This window comes from Cydia pomonella, chromosome 4 (genome assembly GCF_033807575.1).
Source record: "Cydia pomonella isolate Wapato2018A chromosome 4, ilCydPomo1, whole genome shotgun sequence".
NCBI lineage: Eukaryota > Metazoa > Arthropoda > Insecta > Lepidoptera > Tortricidae > Cydia > Cydia pomonella.
Genome location: NC_084706.1, coordinates 4,117,405 through 4,137,550, shown reverse-complemented (window position 1 = coordinate 4,137,550; position 20,146 = coordinate 4,117,405). Strand labels below are relative to the sequence as shown.

Here is a 20,146-nt window from a genome sequence, read left to right as displayed (position 1 = left end):
TAATATGATGGTGAACAATTCATTAACATTTACCCATTTACTGATTGTGTAGGTTGTAGTCCTGCTCAAGTCTCATGAATTACTCTGTATATGTTATATATTAACACTAAAATTCAAAATATCTTCCACACTCAAATTTATTTACGTAGGTATAATAGAGAATTATCTCTTTTTATAAAACAGCTACTCAATTTCTCCAAAATATCAAAAATGCACAACGTTCATATTCAAGTTTTCACTTCCTCCGGCACTCCCGAAATGCAACCTATTGTTTTTTTTACGTTCTTTGGGATTTGATTTTTTATTTTGGTTAGACAACAACTTTGCCCCCTTGTAAAACAAATAACTAATGATATGAATTTCTGTAAATACTTGTAAGTAAAGATACTCATATGAAATTCTTCCGTAAAATGTTATTCAGCTAAATTGTTGTTTTCAGATCTTTATCCAAAATTTTATTTACAATAACTGTATACATAATGGATATATACAATTATATAGTGGTGTTACTACAACTAGTTTATTCATTATTACTGTATAAAAATAACAATTTAAGAATGTGTTATTCATTTGATATCGATTGACCGCGCACAAACCAATAAATAAGCACGGAGAGCAACTCACGACTGAGAGTTATGTCCAATAAATAAGAAAACAATAACAGATTTTTAAATTCAGAACGTCGCTTCAAGAGAAAGTGTTCGAGTACGTGAATACAATTTCCCGCGGCAAACAGAAACAAACTCACCCCGTATAGGTTACGTGCAGTAAACAACCGCAGATTTACGACGCTATCAGTTAATACAGTCACTCGGCGTTGGCGCTCCGCTCCGCCCGCCCGCGAACACGCTCTCTGCTCACACAATTAATACAGTGAACACAACTCAGTACTCTTCGAAATTGTGTAGTGCAAACTCGAATTTTCTAAAGACAGACATAGCAAAGTATGTAAAAAAATCAGATAAAAACTAACTGACATGTAATAAAACCATAATAAACAACAGCTGTTTGTTCCGCGCAGCTCTGTGCAGACATTTACTCTTTAAATAAATTTGCATAATATTGTGTGAAATATTTTTCTAAATAATGATGTGAAAGTGACCCAAAAAAAACTGAAGGAACCAACGCAAATAATATGTTCACATAATCTCTATTCAATTTTGCTATTAAAACATTTAAGTTCTTATTCTACGACAATTGTAAATACGGTATGTCTATGCATAATTGCATAGTTTGTTTTAAAAACATTAGTACCTACAAGTAGGGTCAGCATCAATATTAGCGGATGAAACAACGCGCCAAAAGTATCTGATATTCCGGATAACTTTTCCAAATATTGAAAAATCTCTATAATTTACGTTCAAAAGTATATCTTTTAACGTCTTAATTGTTCTACATATAGAACCACCACATTTTGTTATGCTGTTACAGAATGGTAGATACTTTTGAAACCTTGTTTGATCCGCTACTTTGATGCTGACTGTACAATGCATAAATCACATTGACTTAAAAATACCAACGTGGAAGGACTTTCCTCACATGGTTTCCCTTATCCCGAGCAAAATAAAATATGTTTATCTTATCCCACCTGCCTTTAGGTAATTTCTTCAAAGTACATATAGCACAATCGGAATAGGATCAACCTCGAAATCTCTGAGACAGTCCTGAAATTTGGTATGTAGATTAATTAAAGGCCCCTTTTTCATGCCCACACCATTTGACATTGGGGGACCTCGAGGAATCAGAGCCATCTTGGAAAATGTGTACCATCCAGGAGAAATTCGCGTTTTACTCGAAATATACGTTCTTTATGAAAATTTGGTGTAAGGCAACATTAAATTCTACACTAAAAAGTCCTCGATATCTTTGCGGAAAAAATAAATTTATCGTGTCAAGTCTTTGAAATATTTTTTAAATACTGAGGCAGTTTATTAAATTAATTAACAGCTTGATATCTCACACAGTGCTCCTCCTTTGAAGTAGGGCGAAAATGAATTTTCAAATTTTTTGTGCGTTTGAGCAAACGCATTTCCTCTTCTTGATGCGTATGCGTTTCAAATGTTTGCTTGTGTTTGAAAAGTTCCGTAAGCATTATATGAACATATAAGCAAGGCATTGTAAGAATACCAAGTTTAAGGAAATATTGCCTACAAGAGACCCGCGGCGGAATTCGAAATATAGTCCTTATAGCCCTTTTTGAGCGGTTAGAGCTCTGTTTACGTTATATTTTAAACTGTAACCCCAGAACATAATGCTATACGATTGACCCATTTACATTGGCTGAGTGTGTAGGGTTGTCCTGTTCCTGTCTCATGAATGCCTGCCTAATATGAATATGAATGCATGCCTGCCTGTATAATATAGATATAGCTTATATTTTTGACGACCGGTCTGGCCTAGTGGGTAGTGACCCTGCCTATGAAGCCGATGGTCCTGGTTTCGAATCCCGGTAAGGGCATTTATTTGTGTGATAAGTACAGATATTTGTTCCTGAGTCATGGATGTTTTCTATATATTTAAATATTTGTATATTGTGTATTATCGTTGTCTGAGTAGTGAGTACCCACAACACAAGCCTTCTTAGCTTACCGTGGGACTAATTGGTGTAAGAATGTCCCTATAATATTTATTTCTGTATTATTATAGCATTAGCTACTTCTGGATACAAACACTCACGAAAATCTAATGTCGAAAATTTTGATTAACTAGGTAGGTCAGCCGGTACTGAATTTTCTAAGAGCGGGATTTTAATTATCCAAATATTAATTAGATACTTGAAGGTAAAGTATGAGGATATATAATAAGTAGCCAATTAGTTCATTATTGAACATCATTATAATTAATATTTATGAAACGTAATACTCTTGAGAGTACTCTACCATATTGATATGCAATCATGTGAAAGTTTAATTACCAGATGTCTATATGACGGCGCCTAACATAAATAGAATCACTCGAATGAATCACCGCTTGCTTTCAGATATGTTTTGAGCGAAAAATGATGTACGTTTGGCAAATGGACATAAGAGGAGAGAGGGCGGAATCATGAGTACGACCTCGCCCAAGTCTTCGCTGGCCAAACTCGGGCTGTACTCCAAGCCGAAGCCCTTCAAGATCATGGTCCTGGGACAATCGGGCGTCGGGAAATCTGGTAAGGAAGTTCTGTTGAACTGAGGTGGCTGGTAAGAAGTTATCATGGTCTGCTACGGACTGGTTCAAGATTTGGCTGCATGAAGCTGATTTGTATTATGTTAAGTACTTAGACAAAAATATAATATGTAAATAAATTAAGTCTAGTACCTAAACTCACCTACCTGCCTAAGACTTTACCTTGTACTAGAAAATATCTCCACGTAACTTCTTTACCAACCGCCTAAGGTATACTTACTGCAAAGCTAACTGGCTTGAGATTATAATGCTATCTCCTTTATCCTTGTTAAGACCAAACAAGAGAGAAAGAGATGGCATTATGACCTGACTCGCCTCTTAGTTTTGCGGCAAGTATAGGTAAGTGGTAGACCTATAATAGTGATGTGCATAATTAGAATGTCATTAAGAAGAAAGGGGACGAGGTCACGTGACCGCTCCATATGAACGCAGGCCTTTGACCCTGCGGTGGTAATTGGCACAAACAAACATCATGAATAGCTTAAACAAAAAGCACGTAAATTTCCCTTTAACTTCACTATGTACAGTTCGAACGTTATGATGTGTGCTCGGTGTCAACCGAGCACACATCATAACTTTGGAGCAGTAGCGGGCAAAGTACAATACTGTTGCTGAACATAAACAACGAGCAACTGACTGTGCTCATGTGACTATGTCCTAAGTCACTTCCAGGCTGTATCGAATGACACAATACGGTTTCCTCGCCTCGGTGTCTGCACTTACTAACATGATATTAATTCGGCACTGGTAGACCTTAGCGCCTGGAAATAAGGTTCAAAAAAAGGCAGTCAAACACACGCATTACGTATCGACACGCGCGATAGCCCACAACAACTTTGAGATCAAGTTCCTATACAATGGTGTGGATGTTTAAAATGTACCTAGCCTATATCATCCGCAAGATAATGAATCAGTTGACACCTCACCGAAGTGAATCAACATCTTTGAGCAGCGGTGTAACCGATTATTTATTATTATTCAATTTGGATTATCTTTGTTTGACAAAATACCTAGAGGTATAAAATATCTAGAAGCGAAACAGATATCCATCAGACAACATCTATGCCTAATTCCTAACATACATTAATGAATTTGACCGCCGGACAAGTCTGCCAGATAGGGGGCGTAGTCACGAAGATCTGATGGACACATCTCACCGTACATCCCTAGCTAAAGTTAGGACGCCTGAATGGCTTTGGATGGAATTTGGAGTTTATAGGTAACTTGGAACAAGGGCATTATTTACATACTTACGTATCTGCTTTCATACTTTGAAGCAATTAAAATTGATAGCGAACCTGCCTACGAAGTTGGATGTTCTGGATTTGAATCTTGGTATGGGCATTATTTTGTGTGCTTATTACAGAAAATGTTCCAGAGTTATGGTTCTATAAATATTTACTAGGTATATATGTCGGAAATTGTGGGCTTATCGTCGTATTATCCTTTAATCCTGGATGATGAGAGCATTATAATGAAAGACGATATCAAACCTGCACTCTTTTCTAAGCAAGACTGATTACAATTGCAACGAATGCCAATACGAGTTGCCTAATGCGCACTAGTGACAGAATTTCTATTTTAAAACTTTGGTTTTTAAATAGAACGAATTTGTAAGAAATACTGCGCTCTTGTCTTGCCTCACCTCGCCTTGCTTAAACAAGCTAGACTAGTTAGTTTATACGCCTTGTCCACTGGACGAATTAAGAATCTTCTCAATCTTCAAACCGTTTTACTCTAATTCTTGCTTACTCATGTTCAAACAAGTATTAAATAAATAAAATAAAAATTGTTTATTTTAGACCATCCGATCCATATTTTGTTAGTCCATCCATATAGAGTAGTTACATAAAAACACTTATAATCCACCTAGCGTGCTGTCCGGCATCAGAGCGAAGTTGCGTAGCGCCCGCTAGGCGCGTTCGTGGCAGCGAACGTGTTAAGCAACCAACCTGCCCTGTATCAACACGTGTACCTGTAGGTGATCTGTCGCCCACATGCCCCGGCTGGTAACAATAATGTCGTTAAATAATATCAGATACACCTAACCGCTACTTTATAGCTCGCTTATTTATCTCTCTTTCTTTCGTGTAGAAGCAAGAAATTGGAGCCCACCATGGCCATAGTTTCTGCGTATACCTGTATAATAAAATATAATGATAGTGTGATATTTATAGCTTGAAGTTCAGAAGGCCACCGGATTTCATGAAGATTACCGGCGTATTTATATCGGTCGGGTCGGTTTCAGAAATTAAATACCTGCGATCGAATGGCATCAACTCATATTAATATAGTCGACGACTCGGTAAACCATCTGAAGCACTTGTTTTTGCTCTATTTCCTTTGTTGTATAAGCTGTAACTATATAAACTAATTACAGGAATATATCATTATACCTCATGTCGTTGTATGTGCAAAGTATCATTACAATCCAACACGTAGTTTTAAAATGAGACAGAAACTCCGTTTTTATAGGAAGGTGAAATTCGGCCAAGCTCTTAAGAGGGAAGTACCAAAAAGGAGAGAACGTTTTTCAACTTCTAAACATTTCCCATTCTCTGTGACTTTTTAGTATGGTATTGACGCAATTAAAAAAAAGGTTTACCTATAGAGGATTTCCTTCTTTTCAAAATTTGCAAAACAAAAAAAAAACTATTTTTTTTAAAGCGAAACCTAAATCCTAGAATATATTATGCTGAAACGATCGACATCAAAATCAAAGTGATTTGTTAAGATTTAGGTAGTGGAAGACGTTTTCTCCCGAAATGGAATTTCATAGAAAAATTATCGTTACTTTGTTAATAGATTCAAAACGCTATTTTTCTCTCTTAAGAGCCTTTTCACATTATATGATCCGAATTTATGTTTTTTTTTTAATTTAGGATGTCGGATACATCCACGCGGGATGGAATGTCCTACGTTTCCTCACGTGGCTCGCATATCATTTTTCTGCTCGACGGAGGCGGAAAGCGTCAACTTCGTTTAGCGCAGCGGGAGCAAAGTTGACGCGCCCGGAGGGCAGAAAAAGAACATTTAAATATAATACCGGTACATTTTACTTCCCGATTTTACGTCATGGTCGATGTCGGGTCAGGCAATGTGTAAACGTCCTTATCAATAAGCCCTCTTAGCGCCCTTATTAATAATATTAAGCGAGGATTATAACTAATCTTTTCTTAACTTTCCAGACATTTAAATATATTTTATAAGCTTTATTACAAGCTTTTATTTACTTTCACCTAACCGTTGTCTGTTTGTAATCAAATCTTGCAAGTTAAATTTGATCCACTTCCCGGTTTCCGATTGAGCTGAAAATTTGCATACATATGTAAGTCGGGTGACAATGCAATATTATGGTACCATCGAGCTGATCTGATGATGGAGACAAGAGATGGACATAGGAACTCTGTGATAAAACAACGCAACCTAATTGTGTTTGGGGTTTTTAGAATTTGCCCGATGAGTATTAGTTACCTGTGGAAAGAAAAGTACAGTCAGCGATAAAAGCTTATACCAAAAATGAAATTTTTGCCAAAAACTTATATTCACTTGCAATGTACCTATGTATGTACGGGTCAAATCTTGCAAGTTAAATTTGACCCACTTCCCGACTTCTAATGAAGCTGGAAATTTGCATACATATGTAAGTCGGGTGACAATGCAATATTATGGTACTATCGAGCTGATCTAATGATAGAGACAGGAGGTGGCCATAGGAACTCTATGATAAAACAACGCAACCTAATTGTGTTTGAAGTTTATAGAATTGTCTCGATGACTATTAGTTGTCTGTGGAGAAAAGTACAGTCAGCAATGAAAGTTTGTACCAAAAATTAAATTTTTGCCAAAAACTTATTTACATTATAGTCAGTCAATATACTCAACAATTACTGTACCTACTGTTGTTAAGTATGTTGAAGACTTTTCTAACGGCAATTGTGTTTCCTTACAGCTCTAGTCGTGCGATTCATCACCCGGCGCTTCATCGGGGAATATGATCCCAATTTGGAGAAGATTTACGCCTTTCAAACTGTAATTGACAACGAGATGGTATATTTTGAAATATTGGACTCTGCGGGGGATCCCCATGTGAGTTATGTATGTTTTCCTCTAATAAAATTAAGGCCACACCGGCCACACCGGTGCTCAAATAGTAATGAAAGAGTTTCAGTATTTTAAGTCTTTTAAAAAGACTCGATTCTTTTCGAATGAAAGGACCTACGCGCTGTTTTCTGCTGTTTTCGAATGATACTTCGTGATTAGGTGTATAGTTGACTCTAGAAATCTGAAACTCGTTTTAGAAATCTAAATTCTTGTGATATTTGAGCTTCGCATTTAACGAAATAATAAATTAAACATAGTACAAGTAAACTGAAATTACAGAGTTCTGAAAGGTTGTTCTGGAATGGCATAGCCTTGGTTACTCTAGTAGAAGCTTTAAGATAATTGTTGATAATTTGTTCAGGAGAGCGAGTACACAAATTTGGAGAGCAACATCAAGTGGGCCGAGGCGTTCATCCTCATGTACTCCGTGACGGACAAGTGCTCCTTCGACGAGTGTCATCGTCTCAAATTCCTAATCAACTATAACAAAAGGCGGCGCAGGATAACTTCATCTATGAAGGTTTATTTAATAGTGACAAGAACATAGCCGCCGTTGGACAACCCTATTGACATGTTTATCTTAACAAATTATTCTAAGTTATTGCGCATATAATATAATGTAAACAATGTGGAATTTGTGAATTCAGTCAGAGAACACCAAAACAAATCAATGTTCTCGGCTACTAGGTTAAGGGTCCGCACAGCGCGCGTATTAAAATAACACATGTATATCTATGGTCGGTATTAGTTTTCATTGCTAGAAATCGTAATACATATGTACAAATAAAAGACAGCGAGAAGTTTTACTTGCAAAAATACGAACGTAACTTCAATTGTATGACGGCGGCAATGTTCTTGTGATTCACAGACCGAATTTAATATTGACCAGACGCATACAGAGTTGACAAACAGAGGATGGAGGTAGACAAACGGTGACTAGAGGTTATCCAGATATTACGTCACAGAAACAGGGTAGAGGGGGGGTCATGCCAAATGTGACAGTACATGTTAATAGATAGGAAAAAGCATGACAAGGGACTCGGGGTGTTCGGGGCTCCAAAAACTTGAAATTTTGTGTGACGCAATTAATGGATGACACCCTACAACTACATGATTCAGCCATAGACCACTTAACCCTCAAGTTGTGATTTGCGAATCTGTGCTGTGCGTGTAATAAAATCACAATTGTATCATAGCAACATTACTTCCGCCTATCTTAGAACTCTGTGCAGATGCAGACCCAGTTAATGCTCGTAGGTACGTACTTCGTGTGTTCATTTTATAGACGCCGCAACAAACATCTAAACACTAGGTACCTATGTCGCATGTGTTTCAACTGTCAGATTAACTAGTGTTTTATAATGGCCAGTAGGCCTAGCACATATTTCCCAAAGTAGGTATGTATCATATCGCAAACTATTTTATCAAAATTGTCATTTGACAAAGTAATCTATTTCAATATATTGGTCTGTGATTATATTAGCCGTCTTGTAATTTATAGGTCTCGCGCACCGGGCGGTCCAGCAATTTTCCTGTATATATTTTATTCCCTTTTCTTTCTTTCCTTGACTTAAATAATTCGGTTTGAGGACAGAAGTATAACCTCTAGCGGCCCACATTTAAAGAAAATTAGCAGTCAATTTTGAATCAATGCATATAGTTAAGTAGATTTGAGGAATATTTGCGACTTACTTAAAATAGGGTATTTAATTATAAAAACATAAAATTACATAAAATAATGTTTGTGAAAATCAGAGATAAGGACCCTCTGTTTTTATTGATACCGCCAAGTAGTACTAAATAATCCATTTCTTCGCGACAAAAAGCTTTGAGTTTTTTTTAAGTTACACACGTGGTCACTCACTTATATACCTATACCGGAGGCACTGGATGACTCTGTAAAAAAAACTAAATACATATATAACTCAAGTAGCAGAAAATGAACATTGTTTATACTCCAGATGCATTTTTGTTTCTTTTTAAAATAAAAGTATATTTTCTTTAAGTAAAATTAGCTAGCTTAAGGTTTTAAGGCAGTTTCCCTCCAGGGCCCATTAATTTTTTCCACCCTTTATAATTATATTAGAAAATAATTTTATGAATATTCTAGCAAAAGTAACATCATTACTTATTTCTTTACAACTTACCGTGAAATAACATAGGTAAGTACAACAGTCCACGTTGTTGAATAGAAACGTCGAAACGTAGAAACAAATTACTTAGGTACAGGTATGAAATGAATGACATGATAGACCTGTGGCGATAACTTTAGAGGTTTCCAGAATATTAATGTTACTTTTTAGGTTTCCGTACCCAAAGGGTCAAACGGGACCCTATTACTGAGACTCCGCTGTCCGTCCGTCTCGAGGTTCTCATCCAATCACCGAAGTTACCTAAGCAACGTCGGACGGGGTCAGTACTTGGATGGATGACCGTTTTTATAGATAATGGTACGGAACCCTTCCTGTGCGAGTCCGACTCGCACTTGGCCGGTTTTTTCATATCTCATGCTCTGAAAGTGGGTCATTGTTGATTTATAAAGTGCGCAGAACGTGATATGTTTCTGCTCTAGTGCAAAAAAGTGGTGTACCTACTCTTCCGTCCCCGTCCCATGAGCAAATAGGTGGAAATAAAATCGAAAAATATTCCCTATTTCCCCGCCAGTCTGTCTGTCCGAGGCTTTGCTCCGTGGTCGTTAGTGCTAGAAAAATGAAATTTGGCATGGACATATAAATCGATAAAGCCGACAAACACGTACAATAAAATCTAAAAATTTAATTTGTTTTTGGGTATCTCCCCTACACGTAAAGTCGGAGTGAATTTGTTTTTTTTTTGCTTCAACCCTACAGTGTGGGATATTGTTGGAAAGGCCTTTCAAAACTAATAGGGGTCTTCAACAAACATTTTTTTCATAAAGTGAATATATTCGGAGATAATCGCTACGAAAGAAAAAAAATGTGTCCCCCCCCCCCCTCTAACTTTCGAATCATACGTCCAAAAAATATGAAAAAATCGTGGAAGTGTGTTAAAGTTATTTGGCATAAATGGTTTTCGCTATAGGCCATTTATCTTTAGACATGCAAAGTCTCTGATTGCAGGTAGGTTACTTTAATTAGGTACTGATTATGCAAATTTGCCTATTTGTTTAACTCGGGTGAAAGGTACCGTTTCATCCCTTGGTTAACAATCGACTATTTTGAGAAAGCAAAACCAACTAAAATTAATAATGATTCAAATCTCGTTGGAGAATTTGTCCTGGTATTAGGACTTTGAACCCCAAAAGGATTCATTCACGTATTAAAATGTGGAAGTATCATATTTTCTGAATCGTCGTTTCTTTATAATTTTATTTGTATCTATAGGCAATTTGATAAACAGCCCAATTAGGTATACCCAATTACGTACGATAACAAAAACATGCCTGGTGGATAATGAAGTACTTAAATTGTTTTATTTTTTATATTTTGTATACATTAACGTGTTGTAAAATTCTTTATAATTAGGTATTATTTTTATGACTACACTTGATAAACGCTTGACATGAAAACATGGTTTACAGTGGCACTACGAGTATGAGCTGTAGTTAGACCTCGCAAACTGAAACTCGGTCAATAAGCAATGGTAATAAAATGTATCGTTGCAGGATAGCGTATTGGACACGCCAGTGGTGTTGGTTGGCAACAAGGTGGACCAGCCCGGCGACCGCATGGTGTCCACCGAGGAGGGCCAGCGCCGCTGCAAGGACATCGGCTGCGTGTGCTTCCACGAGATCTCCGTCCGCGAGAGCATCGACCAGGCGAGTGTGGCGTAGAGTAGCAAAAAAGCGGCCAAGTGCGAGTCGGACTCGCGGATGAAGGGTTCCGTACCATTTGAGACGTATTAAAAAAAAACTTCTTGTTCAACATTTTACCACTTACTTTGGACACACATTTTACCACTTTGGAAGTGTCTCTCGCGCAAACTATTCAGTTTAGAAAAAAATGATATTAGGAACCTAAATATCATTTTTGAAGACCTATCCATAGATACCCCACACGTATGGGTTTGATGAAAAAAATTTTTTTTTAATTTTATGACGTATTAAAAAAAAAACTACTCACTAGATCTCGTTCAAACCAATTTTCGGTGGATTTTCATTCTGTTATTTTAGAAGTTACAGGGGGGGGACACACATTTTTTCACTTTAGAAGTGTCTCTCGCGCAAACTATTCAGTTTAGAAAAAAATGATATTAGGAACCTAAATATCATTTTTGAATACCTATCCATAGATACCCCACACGTATGGGTTTGATGAAAAAAAATTTTTTTTTAATTTTATGACGTATTAAAATAAAAAGCGGCCAAGTGCGAGTCGGACTCGCGCATGAAGGGTTCCGTACAATTTAAGACGTATTAAAAAAAATCTACTTACTAGATCTTGTTCAACATTTTACCACTTTGGACACACATTTTACCACTTTGGAAGTGTCTCTCGCGCAAACTATTCAGTTTAGAAAAAAATGATATTAGGAACCTAAATATCATTTTTGAAGACCTATCCATAGATACCCCACACGTATATGTTTGATCAAAAAAAAATTTTTAAAATTTTATGACGTATTAAAAAAAAACTACTCACTAGATCTCGTTCAAACCAATTTTCGGTGGAAGTTTGCATGGTAATGTATATCATATATTTTATTTAGATTTTTCATTATGTTATTTTAGAAGTTACAGGGGGGGGGACACACTTTTTTTCACTTTGGAAGGTTCTCTCGCGCAAACTATTCAGTTTAGAAAAAAATGATATTAGAAACCTTAATGTCATTTTTGAAGACCTATTCATAGATACCCCACACGTATGGGTATGATGAAAAAAAAATTTTTTTTTTAATTTCATGACGTATTAAAAAAAAACTACTTACTAGATCTCGTTCAAACCAATTTTCGGTGGAAGTTTACATGGCAATGTATATCATATATTTTTTTTAGATTTTTCATTCTGTTATTTTAGAAGTTACGGGGGGGGGGGACACACATTTTACCACTTTGAAAGTGTCTCTCGCGCAAACTATTCATTTTAGAAAAAAATGATATTAGACACCTCAATATCATTTTTGAAGACCTATCCATAGATACCCCACACGTATGGGTTTGATGAAAAAAGTTTTTTTGAGTTTCAGTTCTAAGTATGGGGAACCCCCAAAATTTATTGTTTTTTTTCTATTTTAGTGTGAAAATCTTAATGCGGTTCATAGAATACATCCACCTACTAAGTTTGAACAGTACAGCTCTTATAGTTTCGGAAAAAAGTGGCTGTGACAGAATCGGACAGACAGACGGACATGACGAATCTATAAGGGTTCCGTTTTTTGCCATTTGGCTACGGAACCCTAAAAACTACTTACTAGATCTCGTTCAAACCAATTTTCGGTGGAAGTTTGCATGACAATGTATATCATATATTTTTTTTAGTTTTTTTATTCAATTATTTTAGAAGTTACGGGGGGGGGGGGACCGACACATTTTACCACTTTGGAAGTGTCTCTCGCGCAAACTATTCATTTTAGAAAAAAATGATACTAGAAACCTCAATATCATTTTTGAAGACCTATCCATAGATACCTCACACGTATGGGTTTGATGAAAAAAGATTTTTTGAGTTTCAGTTCTAAGTATGGGGAACCCCCAAAATTTATTGTTTTTTTTTTCTATTTTTGTGTGAACATCTTAATGCGGTTTATAGAATACATCCACTTACTAAGTTTGACCAGTATAGCTCTTATAGTTTCGGAAAAAAGTGGCTGTGACAGAATCGGACAGACAGACGGACATGACGAATCTATAAGGGTTCCGTTTTTTGCCATTTGGCTACGGAACCCTAAAAAGGGCAGTCGGGCGACCGCATGCTCCATTGCTCCCCATTGGAAAAGGGTTAGGTACTGCAAAAAGATCGACTGTTTGTGCTTTCTTATCTTCAGTTACTGAAAGCATTTTCTCTATTGACTAGGCGACTACAATAGGTAATCATAATCATTAATTTAGTAGCTAAAATATGGTACAAAAAAGGAATATTGTAAAATAGTTCTACTCACATATTTGGTCAAATATGCAAATATAGTTTAAGAATGTATCTAAATTACTTATACCTACTAGGAATGTATATCGTTAAGATATTCTTGAATGGTATTAGATACCTTACTACATACCATACTAAATTTATTTAAAGATGAATAGTAAGAAAGATTTTATCCGGCCTCCGCCACTGGAGGACTTCGGCACTTTTTTTTTAGTATATGATATCTATTTCAATTTATTATTTATACATAGATAATGAAAATACTTCGTGATATCGTACACATCACAATGGTGGTGAAATTAATAAAACGTAAATCGCTCGGTGAGCGTCTGATATGAAACCTACTTGTTACGTATCGATCGTACGTGTTTATACTCGTGTACTCGCTTGTGGGTACAAGCCCCCGTCTGCCTGAAGAGACGACTTTATGAGCTACGGCAATTCAGGTTTAGGCATGACTTTAATAAACTGTAATACTCCCTATATTACCTTTTCCTCCCCACCTATTACGTGCACGACTGTCACGCAACCTAGTGTCCGCAAGTCTAGGGGAAAACGTGAATTCACTACATCTTATAAAACTACTCCAAAACTAAAAACTACTGAACGGATTTTCATACGACTTTCATCTTATTCATCTATCAATAGAGTGATTCTTGAGGAAGGCCTAAGTGTATAACTTGTTAAGGTTTTGTGTTTGAAATATAACGATGTTGTCGGAAAAAATCACGCTGGCTAGGAGCTTTAATCGAAAACGCTGCCTAATCCGTTTGAGCTATAACAACACAATGTATGGTGGGGTTGTTTCTCATTCATAGGTCTACAAAAATCTATCTTTTAAGCATTACGTACTATATCCATTCTTAACTTCTAAAAAAGATCACGTAATATGTGGCATTTGCAAAGCTATTTACAGGGATACATTATTAACAATTATCAAAATAAATACGTTAGTTATATTAAGCATTTCATACAGATTACAATGGTCCCTTACACCATACAATTTAAATGAATATTTCAGGAGTAATCGTAAATCAAAGTTTCATTTCGAGCCATATAATTGTACGAAATGTTAAAGACGCTATCCGCAGTTAGTTCAAATTTTTACCACCTTATGCGCTGGGATCGCTTTACTTACCCCCACCATGCACTTCGCACCATTCACTGCCAACGTTTTCGTAGCGCTTCACGCGTAGCCGATTCTAGCGTTTTCCCGCTTTGTAGAGGAAACCTACTACTCAAAGCACTCAATGTGTTAAGTATGTGAAAATGTAGATAATTGACCGAAGCGTAGCTAAGGGCTACGTTTTGACTCGGGCAATCTGCTTTCTTATGTCCGGATGTTCTCCTCTACAGGTCGCAATTCTCAACTGATTCGCGTGAAATTTTGTGACCATTTTCTATGATTAAATATACAATTTATGGGATCTCTTCCAGTTAACCTTTGAGAAAATGTGTAGAACAGAAGTAACGATGAATGAATGACAAACAAAAACAAAAGTGTATAATCATTGAAATTAATTCAAGTTTAATATATACATAAATATACATAAATAGAAATATAATCATAAAAGAATGTATACATATATAAATATAACATAAATCAAAATAAATAAATATTCAATATATAATATAAATAGATATGAATTCGAACCAGAAAACCATATATTTCGACCACTAGACTGTAACTTGAATTTGACCACTTCCCGGTGTCTGACTCAGTTGAAATTTAGAGTACATACGTTATTCTGATGACAATGCAATGCAATAATAATATATGCTTACATAGAGCTGATCTGAGGATGCAGTTGGAAGGTAGCTAACGGAACTCCTCGATGGAAAAACACAAACACATCGAGTTTAGTTTCTAATTACAGAAAGGTCTCGAGAAGTACTCGATAGACATGCAATAAAAGTGTGCGTCACAAAATAATTTTTGACAGTAACTTGTTACAAGCTATTATTTACATATTGAGTGCCGGCCGGGAACCAGCTCGGCGGGTTCTTTGTTCGTAGTCGCTTCCCTCTTCAAAGCGGAAAAATGCTAGGATCGGTTACGAGCGTAGCGCTACAAGAACGTTGCCAGTGAATGTGTTAATTTCAATGTTCGAATGTAAATTGTAAATGCACCTGTGTATGAAATCTTACAAGAAATTTCTGACATAAAACCGATTCCTTTTGTACTACTAGCAATCAACGTGAATACAAATTGTTAAATTCAAAATCGACTTGGCACCTGATTTGAAATACATGCAACAATGCTACGAGCTACGGCGTAGCATTCGTAGCATAGGTTAGCAGTGAAATTTGTCTTACTGTCCAGGTGTGGGGAGTATTCCGCGACGCGCGGCGATTCTGGCGCGTGAGCAGCAAGTGGGGCCGCGGCCGGGCCTCGGCGGAGGCCGACGTGCACCCGTCCGCGCTGGAGCGCCCGCTGGCGCGCGCCTCCTCTGACACCACGCCCGAACCTGGCTCGATTTGTAAGTACAAGCGTTGCTAATTGGATTCAGATGTTATTTGTAAACCGTAATTTATCTACCTTGGTGACCGCGAGCAGAGCGTTCCGTGGACCAAGTTAGGCATGGAACACTAAAAACGAGAGATATCTAGTTATCAGCCATACATCAATGAAAAAATGAAAAACGGGTCAAGTGTGTGTCGGGCTACGCATAATGGAGGGTTCCGTACCTACTAACAATATAAAAAGCAATACACGCAAAAAGGCGTATTTTTCCGGCACTTACGGGGGGTGGCTGAAAAGTAATCTACCTGACTATGAAAGAAAATACGTAGCTGGGTATTTTATATATAATCTCCTTCTACCGAAATGCATTTATTACATTTGTCAAATAGCGGCATTAAACCATTAAAAAAAAACTTTCGATTTGTAGTCAAAATATTCGTTCACCGCGGCTATCATCTCATTATCAGTAGAAAATCTTCGCCCCCTCAGATCTTTCTTTAAAAGTCTGAACAGGAAATAGTCACAGGGGGCTAAATCTGGGCTGTAAGAGGGGTGGTCGATGGCGTCGAAGCACTGTGTAGTGCGAGACGTATGCACAGGTGCATTATCGTGTAAAATCAGAATTCCTCTGCTAAGTTTGCCCCTCCTTTTTCTTTTATGGCGTCTCTCAGCTGGCAAAGTAAATTTGCGTAATAACCAATATTCATTGTCGCTTTCTTAGGCGACGATCTATTATGCCTTGATCACACGTACCGAGTAAACGGGCGAGACAGTAAAATTTTTCTCGGCCGAGACAGTGATGTAAGCGAGTAATTGTTCACACATGTTTTGAAATTAGGACAGTCAGTTATATGACGCGCGCGGCGATGTGCCCATGTGACGACCGAGTGGCGAGTCAGTGCGCGTTCAGACCTGCCGAGCGAGCGAGCGAGACAGTGCGGGGAAGCGGGAGGGTGGGCACTCGGCCTAGCAGATAGAACGTCCACCGAGCTACTGACTCGCCGCTTCGTTCGCCCGAGTGCTCGGCCGAGTACTCGGCGCTATGTTTATACGCACCGAGTACTCGGCCGAGAGCACTGTCTCGCCCGTTTACTCGGTACGTGTGATCAAGGCATTAGTAAAATGCCTTCACCATCCCAAAAAAATGTCGCCATAAGTTTGCTAGCCGATGGACTTGAACTTCTAAGGAGGCTTTTCGTCTTTGAATTTCCATTGTAGTGATTCCTGTTTACTTTCTGGGTCCCATTGTCTAATCCAAGTCTCAGTCTCAAGTCAAGTACATTTGTCTCTTTCATTTTAAGTGTCAAGTCATAGAAGTGTCATAAGTGTTTGCTTGCGGCTTCTTACCCATTCTTGCTCATCATTTTGTTAATCGTCGCCTCCTTTCACATCTCCTCAAGAATAATTTGTTGAATCGGTTTCAGTCAGGTTTCCGCCCCGGGCATGGCCCTGTCACAGGTGAAGGTCACTGATGATTCGTTTTAATATTGAAAATAAAAAGCTCATGGTCCTGGTACTTTTAGACTTCAGTAGTTCTTTTAATATCCTTGTAACATCAATCACTCGGAACAGACAAACAGACGGTCGGTCAGAGCTTGGCGGCGGCGTGGCAAAACGTAGCCGTTCTTCCTTTGTCATTTACCGCCGCTATTACTGTCTCTCTCCTATACGCGACAATTCGCTCGCCGCACTTTTCACGCGTTGTTTTTACGTAATTCATGACTAGCCCCTTAGTGGTTACTGATTGGTGGTGCAAATGTGTTCGCTTTAGTGTCCGACCGAAACAGATTTTGGAAACTTCTGTAGACTTATTAAATTTCAAAAATGAATTCCTCGTCCCTTGATTATACGAAAATGATATATAACTTGCCCTAGTTGCCAAGAGCAAGAAGAAATATAGCATAGATTGGACCGGATGAGCCGACTCTTTTCTCGCTACCGGGCCAAATCAGCTTTGTTTGACCTAAGCAACAATCGCGCTTGCTTACCCTAGTAATTAAAGTTCGAAAAAACTATAAACTTTGGAAGCCTTTATCTCGGAAACTATTAAATCTACAGAGACAATTCTAGTCTCGTATTGTAGCAAATTTAGTCTACTTTAAAAACGCTTTGAAAAAGTAGCATAAAAATCTAGCTCTTTTGGGTTATAATCGCCCAAATCTAAAAAACACGAAATCAGGTACAACTTTACAGTCTCATAAACACCTTACGGTGGATTTAAACAGCAATTTCATGGGGTTATATTGTAACGTGTTTTTTAAAGAGTTAAATATATGACATTCCAGGTCATCGCTGGTCCGAAATGGAGCCCGACGAGCCCGGCTGCAGCCGCAGCGACTCCACCTCGTCCTCCGGCCAATCCGAGAGCACGGAGGAGTTCCGCGCGCGCGCCAGCACGGACTCGCGCCTGCCGCCCCGACCCGCGCGCCTCCGGCACCCGCCAGTCGTCAGGAACCCGCCACCGGTCAGGCGGATGAGCGTCGCTATGAGGGGAAACAATTCTAGTACTTATTGAAGTTACACAATACTGACAGAAGTAGGTACTCTGAAAGTGACGAACCCGAGGGCCACGGAACCAACGCTGACGGTGATTGCCATAGGTACATTGGTTAAAACAAATATGTATACTCGTATATGACAAGCAGGATGAGCGTCAAGCGTGAACGCAAGGAGCGTGCGTTTCACGGCTGAAGCGTAGGTTACGTTGGCGTTCGTCAGTCACTGGCGAACTTCCACCGGTGTCGCGGTCTGCCGTAGTATAAACGCTCTATTCTTAATCCTAGTACCGGAGATTAACCGTGACACTACGCCCGTATTATCTCGCTCATTCTTCTAATAACAATTTCTGTATATTCGTGAAGGGTTGGAGCCTAGCGGACGATAAGAAGTCTGGGCGGGATCATACGGGCGTTATTTTTACCTATATATCAAAAACGCAGAAACCGGCGTACATTTCTTTGAAATATTTTAATATTTGGACGGAATAATTTTTATGAAAAAATACGACTTCAATGAGGGAAACCGGTGACAGAAAGATTATTGTTGATTTTGGATTTCATACAATGAAATTAAAAAGACGAAGTTCCCGCAATATGGTTTTCATCACACTTGCTCGAAAAAGTCCTTATTTCATGCAGGTGTACTGAAGGACAAAGGCCTATTTTGTTCCCTCGGGAGTTATGGATTGTGAAAAAAAAAAGCTATAACTCCCTATGGAGTTTGGCAGTTTGTTCTCTTCGCATGTTTGTCAAGCAGTTAGGTTTTCACGGCAAATTTTTCTCAAGCTTGAGTTCTGATGATGGGTTCTATGAGGAATTGAGGGTACTTCACAACTCTTTTAAGCAAACTTATAGCCATTTTTATTATATTTTCTAATAATTATCTGTTGCTTTATTTTATGCTTGGTGTGAAATAATTTATTTTATATACAGTCGAATAGCCTGATGTATCTTATCAGTCAACCATAGGGCAAATCTGAAATAAGTTAAGGTGGGTGCAGCAAAAAAAAATTACCTCCTTTTCTACATAATTAGGCGTAGGACGCTGTCTTTTTAATTTCATTGTATGAAATACAAAATCAACAATAATCTTTCTTTCAACGCACCGGTCTCCCTTATTAAAGTCGGTTTTTTTTTCTTAAAAAATATTTTCGATATTTTTATTTATTATAAGAGTTAGGAGCGAAAAACACATAGCATACAATTTTTAAAAAGCTATTAACCCTTAAAAGTCGAAAAAATTCAATCAAAGGCGCACAGCTATGCTTTATACATCAAATTGGGTTAAATATTTTCTATAATGTTAACGTCTTATGTGTTTATACGTCTCTATCGAGAAGCGGTCGCGTAACTTCGCCCCCTTTCCTATTAAAAATAAAATAAAATAAAATAAAATAAAATGCATTTATTTCAGACAAACATGGTCCATAATTTTGTTAGTACATCTTAAGAATTAAAGGCTATGACTAAGGTTAACTTAAAAAATAAACTTAAATAACTATCTTAGGTACTAGGGATAAATGCAGAGAGGACCAGTGCCTTATCAGGCCACTGTCCCATCTGTCAGCCACGACGGTCAGGAGACTGTGGCGGCTGTCGCGCACCCTGCGGAGCGTCGCGGCGCAGCGCTTGCGCAGTGTCGCGTGGAATCCGTCCACATGTGCATCCGCGAACATGCCCGACGCACTGCAGTAGCGAGGCAGCCGCAACAGTACCCTGAACGCGTCATTATATTGTACGCGCATGGCGTTAAAAGCCTTTTGCGTGTACCGAGTCCACAGGCTGCAGGTGTACAGCGATGTACAGAATGCTCGAAATAATGTTATTTTAACTGGCGCTGTACACCGGCTGAA

General features: G+C 38.1%; 1 protein-coding gene across 1 annotated transcript; it reads left to right on the top strand.

Annotated features, from left to right (window-relative positions):
* The first annotated feature begins 828 nt into the window (after positions 1-828).
* Positions 829-19,664, top strand: LOC133516885 (ras-related and estrogen-regulated growth inhibitor). Its single transcript, XM_061849911.1, has 7 exons — positions 829-1,208; positions 2,981-3,151; positions 7,121-7,257; positions 7,634-7,792; positions 10,916-11,068; positions 15,655-15,811; positions 18,081-19,664. Exons 2-7 carry the CDS (start codon positions 3,046-3,048, stop codon positions 18,308-18,310), a joined length of 942 nt encoding a protein of 313 aa, XP_061705895.1. The 5' UTR covers positions 829-1,208; positions 2,981-3,045; the 3' UTR covers positions 18,311-19,664.
* Positions 19,665-20,146: the final 482 nt, after the last annotated feature.